At 39.3% G+C, this 17,385-nt stretch overlaps 2 protein-coding genes across 3 annotated transcripts; both read left to right on the top strand.

Moving 5' to 3' along the window:
- Positions 1-1,787: 1,787 nt before the first annotated feature.
- Positions 1,788-4,509, top strand: LOC113021345 (ATP synthase F(0) complex subunit C3, mitochondrial-like). Of its 2 annotated transcripts, none has more exons than XM_080293737.1 (5): positions 1,788-1,884; positions 2,172-2,264; positions 2,712-2,783; positions 3,527-3,726; positions 4,161-4,509. In XM_080293737.1, exons 2-5 carry the CDS (start codon positions 2,226-2,228, stop codon positions 4,273-4,275), a joined length of 426 nt encoding a protein of 141 aa, XP_080149863.1. In that variant the 5' UTR covers positions 1,788-1,884; positions 2,172-2,225; the 3' UTR covers positions 4,276-4,509. The 2 variants fall into 2 exon arrangements, with proteins under 2 accessions (XP_080149863.1, XP_080149894.1); XM_080293768.1 differs by having other exon boundaries at positions 1,853-2,026.
- Positions 4,510-5,275: 766 nt separating this feature from the next.
- On the top strand, positions 5,276-10,140 carry nsun3 (NOP2/Sun RNA methyltransferase 3). The gene is made up of 6 exons (XM_026165953.2): positions 5,276-5,588; positions 6,501-6,604; positions 6,686-7,203; positions 7,511-7,665; positions 8,329-8,450; positions 9,308-10,140. The coding sequence occupies exons 1-6, from the start codon at positions 5,427-5,429 to the stop codon at positions 9,639-9,641; spliced, it is 1,395 nt and encodes a 464-aa protein (XP_026021738.1). The 5' UTR covers positions 5,276-5,426; the 3' UTR covers positions 9,642-10,140.
- Positions 10,141-17,385: the final 7,245 nt, after the last annotated feature.

Below are 17,385 nucleotides of genomic sequence, written 5' to 3'. Positions count from 1 at the left end.
ATATCCCACCACCTTGGTCTTTCCACGATGAAATAAATGATGCAATCATCAAAACCGTCCTTGAATTTGTAGACGCCTCCTCTTAAGCAGCCAGGTCTAATCTTTATCCGTTATTCTGGTTATACTGTTTGACTGTGCAAAAGGCTTTAAATGGTGTGTGTGGAGACTATTTCTAGTGCTAAAGGAGAAACACAGAAAGCCTTAGTTTTCTATATTTCACGTCTGGATGTATTGATATGCTAAATATGGATCCAGCATATTCTGCATAATTATTTGGCTGAATATCAGGCCAACAGCATGACGGCACGGCTGGTAGTGATATTGTTAAGTGTCACGTTCAAGTGGATATTGTAAACTCTGAATGGTGCGTTTCTGCCCTCTTGTGGTTACGTGCAGGCATTACAGTTGAACCTTTTGAACTCAACTATAGTGTGCCAGGTGTTTAATATTATAATACTGCACAATGAGTGTGACTTAAGTATTACTTAAGTATTACTTCTGCTGATGTTTGCATTTTTCCACTGTTTCACTATTAAAGAAACTAAATCTTTCAACATTACATAATCAAGTATAGTTTAGTTCACACCACCCTGAAAAAACAAACCATCACTACACCACCCTGGATTTATACTCTTTTCCAGAAAATAGCTGATATTATGTAACTGAATGATGTTTAAAACACAAATGGAAAAAAATCACATACAGTTAGTCACAAATACTTAGTTTTTAAAAATTAAGTCCAGCTTGTTCTCATCATATTTCAGCTTCTCCAACACAATTTCCATATTCTCATGTATTTCTGTTAACTGGACAGAATGAACAGTTCCCACGGATGCAGAGTAATTGCCGCTTTTAAGTAGGACACCTTTTAGACTGATATTTGTACAGACAAGGAACAGCCTCCATCACTGGATGCAGTGAAACATTCAAAGATATAGAAAAATATAATAATAAAAACATCTGGATCGTGTTTCTAATTGCCACTTGTGAAACAACAAAATGAGAAAGAAAAACTGACATTATTTTTTAAATCAGCAACCCAAAATGTGTAAATAACATGTACAGCAAATGTGACACATGCCTTTCTCAGATGAGACATCATGTCGCCATCTATTGGCCATAACACAAATACAACGAATTTGTATAAAAAATAAAGCCATATAAGATGCATAGATTTAGTAACTGAATAAACATTAGTAAAATAAATAAATAAATAAATAAATAAATTTCAGTAAAAACAGTACAGAACTTTGGATTTGACAGAAAGTTTTTATAATGCTTCCTTCTGAGGTGATTTCTGATATTCCTGTGTTTTTCATGTCAATTGTCTGTCAGTTGCTTATATTGGTAAGTATACTGTATCCACCACGATTTACGAAAGAGTTATAAGATACATGAATTACCAGTTTTGTTATCTTAATGACTCTGCGTTTTTTTTAATCTACATTAGCATCAACCAAGTACTTTTGGCGACTTAAAATATATTTATAGAACTCTTATCTTACGTTTGGTGCAATTTCTGCAGCCGGATCATATTTCTCAGCCTGATCTCTCTTGAAAAAATTTTTTTTGCTTTTTTTTATGTGAGTGACATTTATTCAGGTCAGTACATAAAGTCACTTTGCCAAAAAGTAATTGCAGTTTCTACCATGTAACAAGAATTTTCTTCTGGACGAAAATGCATTGATATAAATCATGAGAGATATATTTGGGACATATTTGACAGATTATACGCCAACAAGTCATTTACAAAAGTTTTAATGCCGGTGATCAATTTGGCAGATACCGGAAATCACTTTTTTCCCATGACACCGGAAACCAACCAATAAATGTGACACTGCACATGCGCAAGCCTCTCGTGCGTTCGACCTCTACTGCAAACCGGTGAGTGCTAGCCTCCTCTGTCAGAAACTGGGTTTGAATTAAATATATGCTCTTAAGTGTTCTTTGTTGCTCCGTATTTTTGTAGTCTATTATTCACAGCGTCGTGTAGCTCGTCTGATTTTCAGCTAACTTGCCTTTAGCGGTATTGTGCGGTTTTTTTCTCCTCTTGACCTTAATTGCGTGTCTACCTGATTTTTGCAGACTTTGTACTTGGTTGTTTAGCAAAAGGCGCAGTGTCAAATAGCTAATGCTTTGGTTTTTTGTGTTTCATGTGTTTTTATCTGTAGACTTCGGATAAACTCCAGCTGCTGTGGGTGACCTGACCAGAACGTCCCATCGTAATGTATGCCTGCTCTAAGTTCGTCTCCACGCCCTCTCTGGTCAGTTTGATTGAATGAATGAAAACTGATAATTGCTAAACTGCGCCTGTTTACTGATTGAGTATTGTTAGCTGCACTTCCGTCATTGTAAATTATTATAAAGTAGGCTGCTAACACTGGCTGCGAAGCAGTCTTTGACCCTCTGCTAAAGTTAGCTAATGCTCATACCTACAAGGACGTCCTAGCTTCTAATCAGGAGGAAGCTCACTGTTTTGGTTTTCCATCATTTCCTCCAAGTCCACAAACTTAATCTAAAGGATATAACGTATTCCATGTAAGGCTTGAAAAGAGAATCAAGAGAAACATTTTAATGGGTCTCTGTTATTGACTTGTAGTGTTATATATATGTAAAAGCTTTGTCACTGCAGCTGATGTAGGTCTTTCTAATGCTGTTCTAGCATAAATTATGGCGAATCATGTCAAAACAATTTCCCCCCTCTAACACAGGTCCGTGCTGGATCCAGGGCGCTGTACAGACCGCTCTCAGCAGCAGTAGTGTCAGACGGCAGGAGAGCAGAGGTGAGTTGCCCGCAGAGCACACCATTCATCAAGTGACATTTGTCATTTTCTATATTAACACTGTGCAAAAAATAGAAAAGGTAAAATACGGATTTGTTTTATTTTAAGTTAAATGGTAGTAGTAGCAGTAGTTGTATATATTTGAGATCTTCTAACAAAGAAGCACATTGATTGTTTTTATTACCAACAAATAGTGCCACCCTGCTCACATTATCCCAAAGAAACATTTCTGCAGGCTGAACTGTATATTGAATTGTTAACTGTGGAATTATGGCCACATATCGTAATCGGGTAGATTTAACATGCTGTCTGTGGTCAGAGCCAAAGCAAAAATGACTAATTCATTGTTATGAAAGAACAAACAGAACGAGAGTGTATGAAACATCTTCCATTTTGTTTTTGCAACCCTACACACTGTGCATCTGTGTATTTCTGTTATAAATATACAACTATAATAATCTTCAAATGGGGAAAACTCCATGTGGGGGTTATTAAAGTTAAATGAGAATCTCAATAACTAGTAACTAAATTTTATAACGGTAAATCTTCATGTTCCCACAAAAATGGGCCATAATGTGATGAGGTACGATTAGAAGCTAGATGTAGTACATCTTAAAATAAGTTTTCTTTAGAGAGGTCTTATTTGATGGGTCTAAATTTTTAGCAGAAGTAATGCTTGCATTAGAAGTAAACTTTACCGTGTGGGAATTATTGTGTTTGATACTTTGGTGGTTGTTTTTCAGACTGCTTCGCTTCTGGCACCACTGAGCGGCGGTGTCTCCCAGCAGCAAGTGGCATTGCGGGGATTCCAAACCAGCGCCGTGAGCCGTGACATCGACACTGCTGCCAAGTTCATTGGAGCAGGAGCTGCCACTGTGGGAGTCGCTGGATCTGGAGCCGGAATTGGGACAGTGTTTGGCAGCCTTATCATTGGATATGCCAGGTAAATTTAACAAGTCCCCTGTAGTAGTAATGAGGCCATTTATTTTATTTTTTTACTGTCGAGAAGAGAACGTTTTAGTCTTGTTTACTTAATACCCAAGTTCTCAAAATAATGTGACCTAGTGAACAGGTAATGACAAAAGAAAGAGGAGACCTGAGTAGATTTCTGCCATTTGGCGATTAATTATAAAACCAAAAGATACTTGGCATACTTCATTCTAAATGGCATCACTTAAAATCACTGGGAAAGTGAAGTTAGAGGAATAATGTTTGTTCGTGAAAATAAGATATTAAAGACTTATTTAGCACTGACTAATTATTGATTGTGCTTTAAGCCAAGTCAATCATGGAAAACTTTGGTCTAAACATGCCTCATTAGCTGTACTTCTTAGGCATCAGCACTACTTGATCTCACTGGCCCCTCTGTCTTCACAGGAACCCCTCTCTGAAGCAGCAGCTGTTTTCTTACGCCATCCTGGGCTTCGCTCTGTCTGAAGCTATGGGTCTCTTCTGTCTGATGGTTGCATTCCTCATTCTGTTCGCCATGTAAAACCAGCTGTGAAAGGATAACTCACAATGTTAACAAGAATAAGCAGTTTGAACAGCTGTGTGATTGCTGGTTATCATGTTTATCTTTGTGTTCTTGAAAGATCTGAATCCATTCACGTATGAAACTCTGGCAAAACATTTCAAGGACTGTTGTGTCCTCGTTGTATATTTAATCAGCAGTTTTTGTTAACAAACATGCAACCAGTAACAGAAATAAAATGTTTAATTCCTCAAATGTTTTTGTACATTTGTGAGGGGAGGTGGGAGGGCTTTCAATAAACATAATGGGGGATACCTGGTAGGATCATGGACCTGTTCCCTTTTAAAAGAAACTCGTACTGTTGTAATGCCAAGCTGTGGAATGAAGTGATTTAAAAGCAAATGTAGCTTATTTATTTAGATTATGCCCATGGAAATGGGTGCAGCGATTTATTGAAATGTCTAAACCTAAATGGAAATACAACACAAAGGCAAAAAATGTTGAGGTCCGATCTCTGGAGAGGCCAGTCCATGATCGACAGTGTTCAAATTCTGTTTTTTCTATCCAGGTATGCTTTTACTGTGTGTGTGTGTGTGTCATAGTCAATTACATGATCAAAATCTGACTCAATTCCACACATCTATGGATAAACTGAACCCCCAAACCATGGCAGAGGCTCCACCATATGTTATAGATGGTTGTAGAACTGCTGTATTGCGTCTATTTGAAACGAAATAATTCGACCCTCACTGAGACTAGATAAATCCCTTGGATTATGCTGCTAACAGAGTTCCTAAAATTTCCATTTAAAATCGGTTCCTTGACATTGTACGTTATGTAGACACAAAAGTCCTTCCTCACCTGGGTCTAATGCTTTTTTTTTTTTTTTTCTTTTTTTTTTCTTTTTTTTTTTTTAAATGCTTGGATATTTTGTAAGTCAACCTGTCTCCGCCAGGTTTGAGTCCATTATTACACCCTTACCAACGACAACAGTTTTCCGGTTTAATAGGTGGAACTAAAGCACCGTTTTTGTAGTGAGGGGAAGGATTTGAGGAACGTACTCGTTAGTTTTTAGTGTTCGCCTGTGTTTTTTGTGTCAAATAGATTTGAACGTTGCCGAAAATAAATTCGGACGTGTCAGCTGTGCAGTATCAATAAGACGGGCTAAATAAATGTTTTCAGTAACGCAGTTGTGCCGTATCTGGAGAAAATCTAGCTTTAAAACTAAGAAGTTAACGCCGACACGTTTGTGGCGGTGTCGCTGGTGTAACTGTCACACAGACCGCGATAATGTATCTCAGCAGCTTAATCCAGAGGATCCCCGAAATAACCAGGTAAACAAACATCAGGGAATATGATGTATCCTACTTCCCCCCCCCCCGTGTTTGTCATTTACTTTTTACTTTTTTCAACAAAATAGAAAATTCTTAATTTAAATTTAAAAATCTATTATTTGCATGTTTTCAGGGGGAATAAAAGCAGCGTGGTTATTATAGTTTTGTATTTCATTATTTATTTTTAATCAGATTTTTTAATTTCGTCTTGGTTTTTTTTTTTTTTTTTTTTTTTTTTTAACCCAGGCTAGTTTCAGTTTCCAGAGTGTGCTTGCTCGTCCCAATTAAAATTTTAGTTTTTGTAAATGTTAATGTTAAATAAAATGTTTTAATATGTTTTTTATTAGTTGCAATGCTAGTTTTCGCGTTTTTAAATATTGTTGTATTTACTGCAATAAAAACTCATAGCTATTTAAACCAGTTGACTCAGATTCTTGTAGTTATTCAAAGTATCAATAAAGATGGACGTCAAAGCCCCATCAGGCTAGTTGGGATAATAAATTTGACCAGATCTACATGTAATACGTACAGTCAAACCTCCCAGGGTTGATTTTACACTGGATATCCACCAGGGGTAGCTGCTGTATAAGACCCTAGTTCTTCTTCTTTTTTCTTTTTTTGTAACTTCACTCTTCCATAACCTAAAGGGAACATCAGCAAAACTTGAATGTACATCAGTTATTTTTGTACATAAACTATTGAGCTGGAAAATAGAATAACAAATTAAAAATTGTACATTTATCAGTGTATGTAGTGTTTATTTAAGATGTGTTTCCTGAGATAGTGGTCTAAAAAAGTTTTTACCTGAGTGGGACTTTCGACGTCTAAGCAGAAAATGTGCCTAAAGTGGATTTTAAGTTTACTTTGTATAGATTTGCCTAATTTTATTTCTGCCTGGTCTTCATGTAATAGGTAACAAAAAGGCACAAGAAGCAAAGAACTTTGTGTCAACCAGTGCTCGATCACTTTGACCAGCAGTACAGTGAGGAACTTGGTGACTTGTGGCCATATGCAAGGTAAATTTCACCTGAAGTAATCATTATGCACGTGGACAGTAATTCCACCTTTTCCAAACTGAGATTAATTCTGTCCCTCAGAGAAGTGCTGCTGGACCCTCAGTCATGGCAGTATGGCATCATGCTCAATCGCTTCACTGCAGTGACAGGCATTGCACAGATTCTTCGAGCCCAGGGCTTTTCCACATTGTTGCCACAAGCAGATGTCTCAGTGCTGCATTCTAATGGTCCCTCCACGGTGTTAAATTCTAAATACCAAGAAGGAAAAGATACTCTGTCAACTCTCTGCATTTCCAAGGGCTCTCCAGGTGACCCCCATCCCCAGTCTGACAACAGCTCCTTTGCACTCGGTCAGGACTCTCAGTCAGAGCCCGCCCTCAGTTTTCCTCCTCCTTCATTACAGTGCTACATCCACCCGTCCCCCCTGCGATTTCCCTCTCAGGCTCACAGGCCTGGCCAGCTGAAGCAGTACTACCTCCTCAATGCTGCATCCTTGCTTCCAGTGCTGGCTTTGCAAGTCAAAGATGGCGAAAAGGTTCTGGATCTTTGCTCTGCTCCTGGGGGGAAAGCCTTAGCCATAATGCAAAGTGCGAGCCCAGGTAAAAGAGACATTTTTAGAAGACTTTATTTTGATTTTATTTATACTTAATCGGATTAAAACAACCCCAAATGAATTACTCTATTAGTAAAGGGATGTTCACAGTGTAGCCTTTTTTCCAGATTATGTGTGCTTGGTAAAAAGAACTTGGGGGAAAAAGAAACATGTTGGCTTTTATTTTGAATATTAAACACACACTTTGCATCTAAGTCGCTGCAGATGATTGTAAGGAATATTTTTGTCTGCTGCGAATAACCCATTTGCATTGAATACTATAATCAGTAATGCTGCCCTGTGCTGTGTTCCAGCGCTTCTCTGCTGTAATGAACCAGATCTTCACAGACGGGACTGGCTTGCCAAAACCCTGGAGTCATTTTTGCCTCACTCACTAAAAAGCAGAGTGATTGTGTCTGCACAGGACGGACGGTCTTTTGGGCAGAGCGAAGCGGGTTTATATGACAAGGTTGGCAAAGAAATCCTATCATGTTTATGGCAGCATGTGATTTTGTCCTGTAAAATGGGGTGACACTTATTTTCCAAGGCCACAGCTACAAATGAATGAGGACAGCAAGCCTTTGAACAGAAACTAATAAACTCAGCAGAGAGGAAAAAAAAGAAAACTGTTTATTCAAACTAGGAGCCAAGAAGAAGCAGACAAATAGCTGGGAGGAATCAAAGAACTCAAAGTGACTCATATTGGAACACAATATTGAAAAAAGGAAAAGGGCTAAAAAGAGTTAGAGTAAGGCACCGTAGGAGGGGAAAAAGGCTGAAAGGTAATAGAGTGCAAACAAAATGCAGAGGAGCTTTTTTGAGGGATTTCCAAAATCTGAGAACAAACTTGTTGAAAGGTTCAAAGTTCAGATGTAAAAACTTCAAAGCTGTTGTCTTTTATTCAGTTTTATTTAAATGGTAATGGTTTGGTTTTTAGGCGAAATTTATCTTCCACCTCCACTGACCAAAATTGGTCTGTTGATGGCTCAGGTGCCGTGGGGAAAGTGACATTTATGTGGATTATTTTAGACACCTGCAGCATTTTTCATTTTCCTTACATTTTTTTATTCCCTTGCTCTTCCTCTTTGACATGGGCACCAACTACTCGCATTCCTTTCTCTCGCTGCCGTAGGTTTTGGTTGATGCTCCATGTTCTAATGACAGGAGCTGGCTGTATTCGTGCAACAGCCAGCAGGGGGAACAAAGATTGAAGGAGAGAGCCAGGCTTCCTTCACTCCAAGCACAGCTGCTTAGGTAAGCACCCATTCTGACATTGGAAATTCCTGCTTATGCATTAGCCTTATGGTACTCTAATATCTCTACAGGTTGAGAAAAAAAACATTCACTATCCTAATGAGCACGCAATTAAAATGCACTGAAGGAATGAAGGGAAGGTACCGTAGTCCAGTAGTGAATACAAATGAGAGATAAGTTCTAAACTTGTAGATCAAGAAATGAAGAGTAACTGGATTTAGCAGAACTGCTGTGGGAACATCGTTATTAAATAAGTAATTAGATAATCAAGAAAGATGAGAGCTGAGAAAGGATCAGTCAGGGAGGAAGTGATCCATTACTTAACCGGTTATCCAGCTGGAGCCTGTCCCAGTTATTATAGGGCATCTACAGTCAATTTAGAATCAACACTTAACATAAGAAGCATGATTTTGGACCGTGAGAGGAAGCCGGAGAACCCGGAGAGAACACAAACTCCACACAGGAAGATCCTAGATGTCTCTTGTGTTCAAACCAAGGACCATTTTACTAAGAGGTGACTTTGCTAAACACTGCACCAACCGTCAGTAAAATTACAAACTCCCTGAAAAAAAGATTTCAGGTAGATTGATGGTAAATAAACTTTGTTTCAGGTCTCCAACTCAAAATAGCTTGGAGAGTCAAGTGGAAGCTGTAGCAGTTGCAGTTTTAGTTGTAGTTTGCAGATCAGACTGCAGTTAAATCAGTCAAATAACACCAACAAGCACAATATAGAAACAGCATATACAGTTTTTTAAAGTGAAAATGTGTATTGGTTGGTTGAATGGTTACAGCATATTCTTTGATGCAATTTAATTCTAGCTGAGGTCTAAGGTGGAATATTTGTCTGCTGATTACAGGTCTGCACTGTTGGCGGTGTGTCCAGGAGGCACTGTGGTCTATTCAACCTGCACTCTGTCCAGCTTTGAGAACTTTTCTGTGGTTGAGACGGTGCTGAAGGACTTTCCTGAGGCTGAAGCTGAAGACCTGTGGGAGGAGATTGCCATTCCTTTATCTAAATACTTTACGTTCAGCTCTAACCCCGGACATGGACAGACAACTCAGGAGGCAACCCCGAAGACACAAGACGCTTCTGTGTCCTTTTATCGCCACAGACTTGGCATTCTTGTGGTCCCTCAGCTTGGCAAGTCATGGGGACCCATGTTTTTAGCTCGGATTAGAACACGGAAATAAAATCTTACCATGCACGGGGACAAAAAGTGAAATGGCATAACTAAACTTGCACAATAACTTTGTGCAAAACACCAAAATTTAAATTTAGATTAAAAACACTGCAAATACGCACAGTGCCTACCTGTGCCAATTATGCAAGAGGAAATAAGCAGCAGCAGTAGTTTAGACACGCAGATATAAAGACATCGGTGTCAAAACAAACGTGGTTAAGAAAGTCATAAATGCTCCTGTTTTAACAGTGCAACACCAACCATCTGCTAAACTATAAGTGCTGCAGCTACAGTTTTTTGTTGTTTGTAGCTGCTGGCTTCTCTGTGTGTGTGTGGGTGTGTTGCAGGAGATTTAAGCAAATAAAAATAGAACGCTGCTCACATCAGTTAAACTCACCTCGAGCTATCCGCATCAAAGACAGAACTTAGACAATATTCCAGTACTTAACACATGTGAGCAGTATTTTATGGCAGTTTGTGTGAAATAAAGAGAAAATGGCATGAAAGCAGCCACCTGATCACTCACGAGTTTCTTTTTCCACAGGTCCGCTGCCCCCCTAGGCTTAGGAAGGCTTTATTTTTTATTTCAGCCAGTTGTTTACTTGTCCACCCTGTATCTGTATCATTTTGGTTCATTTTCACTGTTTTCACACCATCAGCTCTTTGTCAGTAAAATTATCTAATTGAAGCATTTAGCAGCCTCAGAGGGCGATGGTTAACTTGGAAGTGACTCAATGCACATTGAAACAAGAGTGAATACAGGACTTATTATATTTAGTCAGCAGCAATATTGCTGCAGAAACTATATGTAAATTAGCAGCAGTCAAAAAATTCACCGTATAAGCTAAAAAGCTAATAAGTTAGTGCCTCCCAGTGACCGCTGCAACAATAAAAACAAACTGAGTTTTTCTATATTAAACATTAATGTATTGTTTACCTCTGAATCCACCTTCTTTCCATTCTGCGGTTAACAAGGACGACCACCTTGGTTCAGAGGACATGCGCACACATCAGAAAGCTTGTAAATCTGTAACGTCGCCGTGTTTAGAAAATATTCTCCACTCAGCTGCTGGCTAAAATGAAAATACAAACCCAAACAGCACTCACACACTCAGACAGATATTAAAAAATGAAGCAACAACACACATTTCCTGCAGGAGGAACAAAGCTGTCAGAATTGCAGAAACTGTTGGCAGGTCTGTGTCTGAGTCTGAACTGCTGCTGTTATTTTCTTGGAAGTGCAGGCGTGTGTCGCAAAGCGGGCTGCATGGCCATGACAACAAGGGAGGCACGCACACATAAATACCAATTAAGAAAATGTTTATTTAGGAATTACGAAATCATGATAGCTTAAACAATGGTGAGTGTAGTAAGCGAGTGAATTTGTAAAGAGATGGCAGATGCAGTTTTGTGCTGCTCAAGCGGAGAACCACATAGTAACTGAGTGGCTAAGGCTTTCATAGGCCAGGTGGTCCTAGCCTCTCTGATTGTGGACAAACCCTATTAGTATGGGCAGAAAAGAAGCTGCCACCCAGTCAAGCGAAGGAAACCAAGATGGAGAGAGCTGATGATGTAAGAGTTGTGTTAAAAACACCTGCACAGTTTAGTCTGTTTGAAGCGACTTTTTAAATTCCCTTTTAATGGTAGAGAATGGGAGTTGACATAAGAAGACAAGCACCACCGTCTCCAAGCCTTATTTACTTTTGACACAAGTCCTCAAAGAATTTTTCAAGTTTCTGTCTAAACACCCATACTCAATGTGAATGTTGGATGTTGTCAAAGTAATGCAAAAACAAGTCCAAATGTTTGCCGACTCGACCAGAAACTAAAGTTTTTCTGTCTGAGAGATTTGTTTAATAGCCAGGAAGAGCAGTAATGATCAAATTAACACACAGTTTCTCTGTTTATTTCTGCTATTGCTCTACGGCACTGTCCAGAAATAATCTCATATGTGCTGTCATACACCCCTTTAGTGTTACTGTTGCATTTTGCAGTGATGTATTATCTGGGAGGACTTTTCTTGTGTGAAAAGTAGAAATTTCATGAAAGATTTGTAGCTTCTCATCACCCTGTGATTGCTCAGATCAGAAGAAAAAGGTGTATTGGCAGTAAACACAGACAATAATATACAAAAAGTCATATATTCCAACCTTTCTGCACATAATGGAGTGACAAAATAAGCTCTTGCAAAGGCAGTTATGTGTGGAAGCATCAAATATATAAGGCCGGTGCTTCCGAGCAACCCTCCGAGACACCGTCAAAGACATCATTGCTGAGATAGCGTTGCACCGGTTTCATCCGACTACTCCGTGTGGCCATAGACACAAGCATTATTTGAGTGCATTTATATGGCTATTTATACTGGCCGCCCTACTTCTGCTCCACTTTTGAGTGTCTTCGAAAAATAGCTCCAGTCTTTGATATGAGCGAATCATTACGCTACCATAACATCAGCACAACTTAAAAGTGGTGAGATGTGGAGATGAAGTGGGGCTTCATTAGGGTTAACCATATTGCTGACCTTTGTGTGAACCCTGGTTTGTTGACGCTCCCCATATTGCAGTGTTTCCTCAAGGGGAGAATCTCTAAGCAGCTTTTCCTCCACTTCAAAGGGAGAGAATGTAGGCCTGCTTTGCATAATCAGGTGGGGAACAGCTTTTTGCCAGAGAGGCAGGAATTAATTTGTGACACCGCCAGATATAATCATTAAAACCCTAGTCATTGACAATAAGGAGAGAGGAGGAGGGAAAATTAAAGGAGGAACTGTAGAACAGTAGATAGAATGAAGGAGAGAGAGATGTGGAGCATAGGATAGTCCCGAATGCCAGAGGACACTATAGCGAAGCAGACTAATCTGGTCTGAGCTCTGTAAAGCTAGAAAGCCATTTTTTTTTAGTCTAGCTACACTCAGCTCTGTCACTCTGTGTTTGGACATGGTGGCATGAAGTTAATACTTACTTCCGTTACCCCTTTATTTATTTTTTTTTACAATTTTTTATGTATATCATCATTTTAAAGTGATGGAAACATGATGAAAAATGGATTTGAAATTCCAGCTATAGCATGCAAATCAAACTGAAAGCTCTTCAGCAGCACGCTGTATGTGTAAGCTATAAAGCTACAACCACAATCTACAAATTTACCTCATGTTTCAGTCTCATTGCTGCCATTAACCCAGTTTCTTGGTGCAGCAAGCAGTTTTCAGCAAACAACGTCTGAAACCCACTCAATCAAGCAAAGGAAGTCAGCAACTAATTTATTTTTTTGCTTAGAACATTATAATATGATATTCTTTATATTACAGCACCGACTTGAACAGGCCAATTCATTATTTCTGTAAAATCCAATTAGGTTGTGACCAGAAGAAACACCCTGTAAAACAAATAAATGTCTAACTTAAGGATTTGACGATGAACGTGTCGGAGAGCTAACAACTGGGTCTATAGATTCAGTGCCGTTTGGGGTATCCATCATTCATTTCAAACATCATCATCTGCCGATACTCCATCAGTGGAAGGGAGAGCAGGATTGCTGCTTTTGATTGATTGTTTCGCGACTAATCTCTGAGGAGCGATGTCTGAACAGAATGAAAAATTGAGGTCAGCCAATGATTGGTTTTTGTTAATCTGCATTAAAAACACATGTTTTCTTAATCAGGCTCTATTACAGAACACAAAAAAACATGCACACATACTCCTGCCAGGAAATGAGCAAACTGGCTCCCCCCTAAAAAGACAAACACTGGCAGACTTGAGCCTACAAAGTAGTACACACACACACACACACACACACACACACACACACACACACACACAGAGACAATAAAAAAAGAAAGAAAATGTCCAAACTTCATCAACTTATTGTGTAATCCAAATGCAGTACATTTCCAAAAATGTTATGTTTTATTTGAAGACTTACTGCATATAGAGTAAAATTTGTCCTTATGTACTTTTTGGTTTGGAGAAACACAAGGTATCATCACTGTCAGCACAGACAGACAGTGCCAGAGGAAAATTAATGGGATAGAAGTGAAAGTGAAAGCAACAGAAACAACTTCCAGATAAAAGAAGGAAGCACAGATATTCCCACTCTTTTATCTACAAGCGTTTGTCATACACACAGACTCCAAAGGCAAAAGAAACTATAAGACAAACAAAAGTAAAAGTGTTCTGCTCTTAGAGGCTGACCAGTGAAGGTGAGGGGGAGCTCACTGTGTTTTAACTTTTCATACAATTCTTTCTACATCTTCCTTGTTCTTCCTCTGCCACTGGGCTCTATGGCAGCCCCTAGAGCCATATCTTTAAAAGTTTTGACATTTGCACACTGCATTGGTAGAGCCCGCTGATTTTTATTTTTTTTTACCATGTTTTGTGTCTCTCAAATACTTAAGCGCCATCAGTAGATCAAAGCTGGAAAACTTAAGGCTGGTTTTTCTAAAAATTAGGTGCCATTGGATACCTTGCAAAGACTCTGATGAATCCTATGATGTCCTAAAAAGGTTTAAACACAGCTTTCCCTGGCATGATCTAGTCCAAACCTTACACAGATGATGCTTGCAATCACTTTCTTTAATTAAGGCCAAACTTGGTGCAGTACATAGTCTCGAGTGCCGATTTGGCTGGTGGATTTGACTGAGAAAATGAAGGATGCTGCATGCTGTAAAGCACATCCTGTTTTATCATCTTCATCAGGACTATAAAAGGTATAAATTCAAAATTCAAATTCAAATTTTATTTGTCACGTACACAGTCATACACAGTACGATATGTAGTGAAATGCTTGGACAACTGCTCGTGACCTAAAGAAAACAAAAAAGGAAAAGGCTATGAATAAGATAGGAAATAAATATGAAAAATTAAAAAGGGTAAATTTAACTAGGAAGGAATAAAATATAAATTAAGGTTAAAAATGAAATAACTGTACAACACAAATTAGAATGAAGGGTAAATTTAACTGGGAAGAATAAGATAAAGATAAATATATAAATTAAAGTTGAAAATAAAATAACTGTACAACAAAATACACAATATAGAACTATATAAGAATGTATGAAGAAATCTAAATATAAATAAATATATACACAATAACAGCAGCTGTACAAGTATTAACCGGAAATGAAGAATATAGTGACCAGTGTTGTGCAAAACCAAAGTCCAGAAAGTCCAGTGTGTGTGTAAGAACCATATGTGTGGGTCAGTACTGTGTGGTGGTGTGATTGAGAGACCGTATCGCCTGCGGGAAGAAGCTCCTCCTCAGTCTCTCTGTGTTGGTCTTCAGGGAGCGGAATCGCTTTCCTGACCTCAACAGAGAGAACAGTCTGTTGTTGGGATGGCTGAGGTCCTTCACGATCTTCCTGGCCTTGGTCCGGCACCGCCTGCTGTAGATTGAGTGCAGGTCAGGGAGCTCGGAGCGGATGGTGCGCTCAGCTGACCGCACAACCCTCTGTAGAGCTCGTCTGTCCTGCATGGTGCTGTTCCCGAACCAGGTTAAGATGTTTCCCGCCAGGATGCTCTCTATGGTGCACGAGTAAAAGTTCCTGAGCACCTTGGAGGGCAGTTGGAAGTCTCTCAAGCGTCTGAGGTGGTAGAGACGCTGTCGGGCCTTTTTCACCACGGTGTTGATGTGACAGGACCATGACAGGTCCTGCGTGATGTGAACTCCGAGGTATTTGAAGCTGTCCACTCTCTCCACTGGGCACTCGTTGATGACGGGGGTCTGGTAGTTCCTCTCCTGCTTAGTGCTGAAGTCCACTATCAGCTCCTTTGTCTTACTGACGTTTAGAAGGAGGTTGTTCCTCTGGCACCAGTTCTCCAGATTCCTAATCTCCTTCAGGTAGGCCGTCTCGTTGTTATCAGAGATCAGGCCCACCACGACGGTGTCGTCAGCAAACTTAAAAAAGCCAGGGTGTTGATTTCGCTCAGTGGGTGAGCAGGTGACCACATGCCATATGGCCAGTGCAGCAGTCTAAGTTTGTCCAATCCATGGCCCTTAGCTGGGTGTCTTCTGCATCTTTTTCTCCCCATTTTCACTGTTCCACAATGTAATAAAGGCAACAAAAAAAAAGCCACAAAATTGTCCTGGATGTCTTGATGGACGTAACTAACTCAATATGACCCTCTGATTTGTGACTCCTATTTTTAAGCCTCATTTCTGCTGTTGGCGTTTGGTAAGCAAACCCCCCACCCGTCCCCCCAAAAAACACAAAAAGTAATGAGGCAGGGCAGGTTTGACTGTGAAGCTGCTACTCATTGGTTGATGACATTTGACTGACAAGCCATTAGCCAATGAGTGTGCTGCTTCATATCACGCAAAATCTTCCATTTCAAAACATAATATGACAAGACTCTCAAAACAGACATACATTTTTAATTCAGTATGACCTGAAATGGTAATTGAGCCTATAAACTCAGCAGGAAAGGGCTTACAGGGGTCAAGACCGAAAGCTTTTTTCAACCACAGCTATCGCCATCTGGTGGCCTTCAGATAGAATGCAGGTTTAAGGAACTTCTGGAATGGCTTTATATTTATTGACACAGATGCTCCGTCCAGCTTTGACATACAGTTTATGGTTCTTACAAGCACACTTTTGGATGATCCGATTGAGCTTCTGCTCTCACCTGCTAAACTGCTTGGCCATTGCTACTTGCAACTTTATACGTTGTTGTTTTGGAGGAGAGATTTAGTGGAGAGTGAGACGATCCAGCTTTATTTCATATTCTAAGCAATAGGTGATAATAGTGACATTCAAATGGAGAGTAAAAATCAGTGTCCTAGAGGAGAGCTAAACTCTCCTGTACTCTCTAGAGGAGAGCTAAACTTGTTTATAGATACAGTAGTTTAAGTAATACTTGAACAAAATGTAAAATTTTGCAAAGCAAGATGTTTATTTCATACCTGACCCAACTTTTTAAAAGCTTTTCCACAGTTTTAGTTTAACTGGAAAAGCAGAGCACCGCAACACTGACTGACTATACCAACAAGAGGAGTGTTTTGGGTTTTTTTTGTTGATCCTTGCTCAGACCTCTCATGAACCTCAGCAGCCGTGAGGAAGGAGAGACATCCATAACAGCTGTGCATGAAGACAAAGAACAGGCTTAACAGGCTGAAGGCAGGACAGATTACCCTGGCCTAGACACTCATTTATCCAAAGAAAAGACAGAATTGATCTGGAGATATAAAACGAAAGCCTTTCAGCAAAGTGGCATTTGAAAGAAAAGTCTTTTCTGTTTTAAGTAATGAGTCATCACTTATCCACAAATTCTATGCAAATTGGAAAGCAGGTCAGAACTGGGCACAAATGTATGCCATTTTCAGATGTGAATTGATACTACTGACTACTTAAACATTACTAAGAATGGTTCACAATCACTTTTGAACCCTCTGTCAGGCTACAGAAACAGAATGGTGAGCAATACCAAAAAAATAAAAAAGCCACATTCCTCTAGTTTTCCTGTTTGAGCATAGGTATTAAAAGGACTGGGTCTAACACAGGTCCAAGGGAATTATCTATGCCAATTCATTAACACATTCTAGTTTTCTAATTCAGCACTTAAGAAACATGCTCCCTGCCTTGTAGAGAAATAGTACACTTAATGGATTTATCTTAATGCCTGTCCATATTCTGAAATGCTGACTTTGTGGGACCTTTATTATACCCACAAAAAATGGTTAACTATTTAAGTGACATTAAAAAAAACATGTTAGTGTGTGCTGTTTTTATATACAAATCTTACCTAAATTTATTGTGCCCACTC

Source organism: Astatotilapia calliptera, chromosome 1 (genome assembly GCF_964374335.1).
Source record: "Astatotilapia calliptera chromosome 1, fAstCal68.1, whole genome shotgun sequence".
In the NCBI taxonomy this organism is placed as follows: domain Eukaryota; kingdom Metazoa; phylum Chordata; class Actinopteri; order Cichliformes; family Cichlidae; genus Astatotilapia; species Astatotilapia calliptera.
This window is presented reverse-complemented; position numbering and strand designations above follow the sequence as displayed.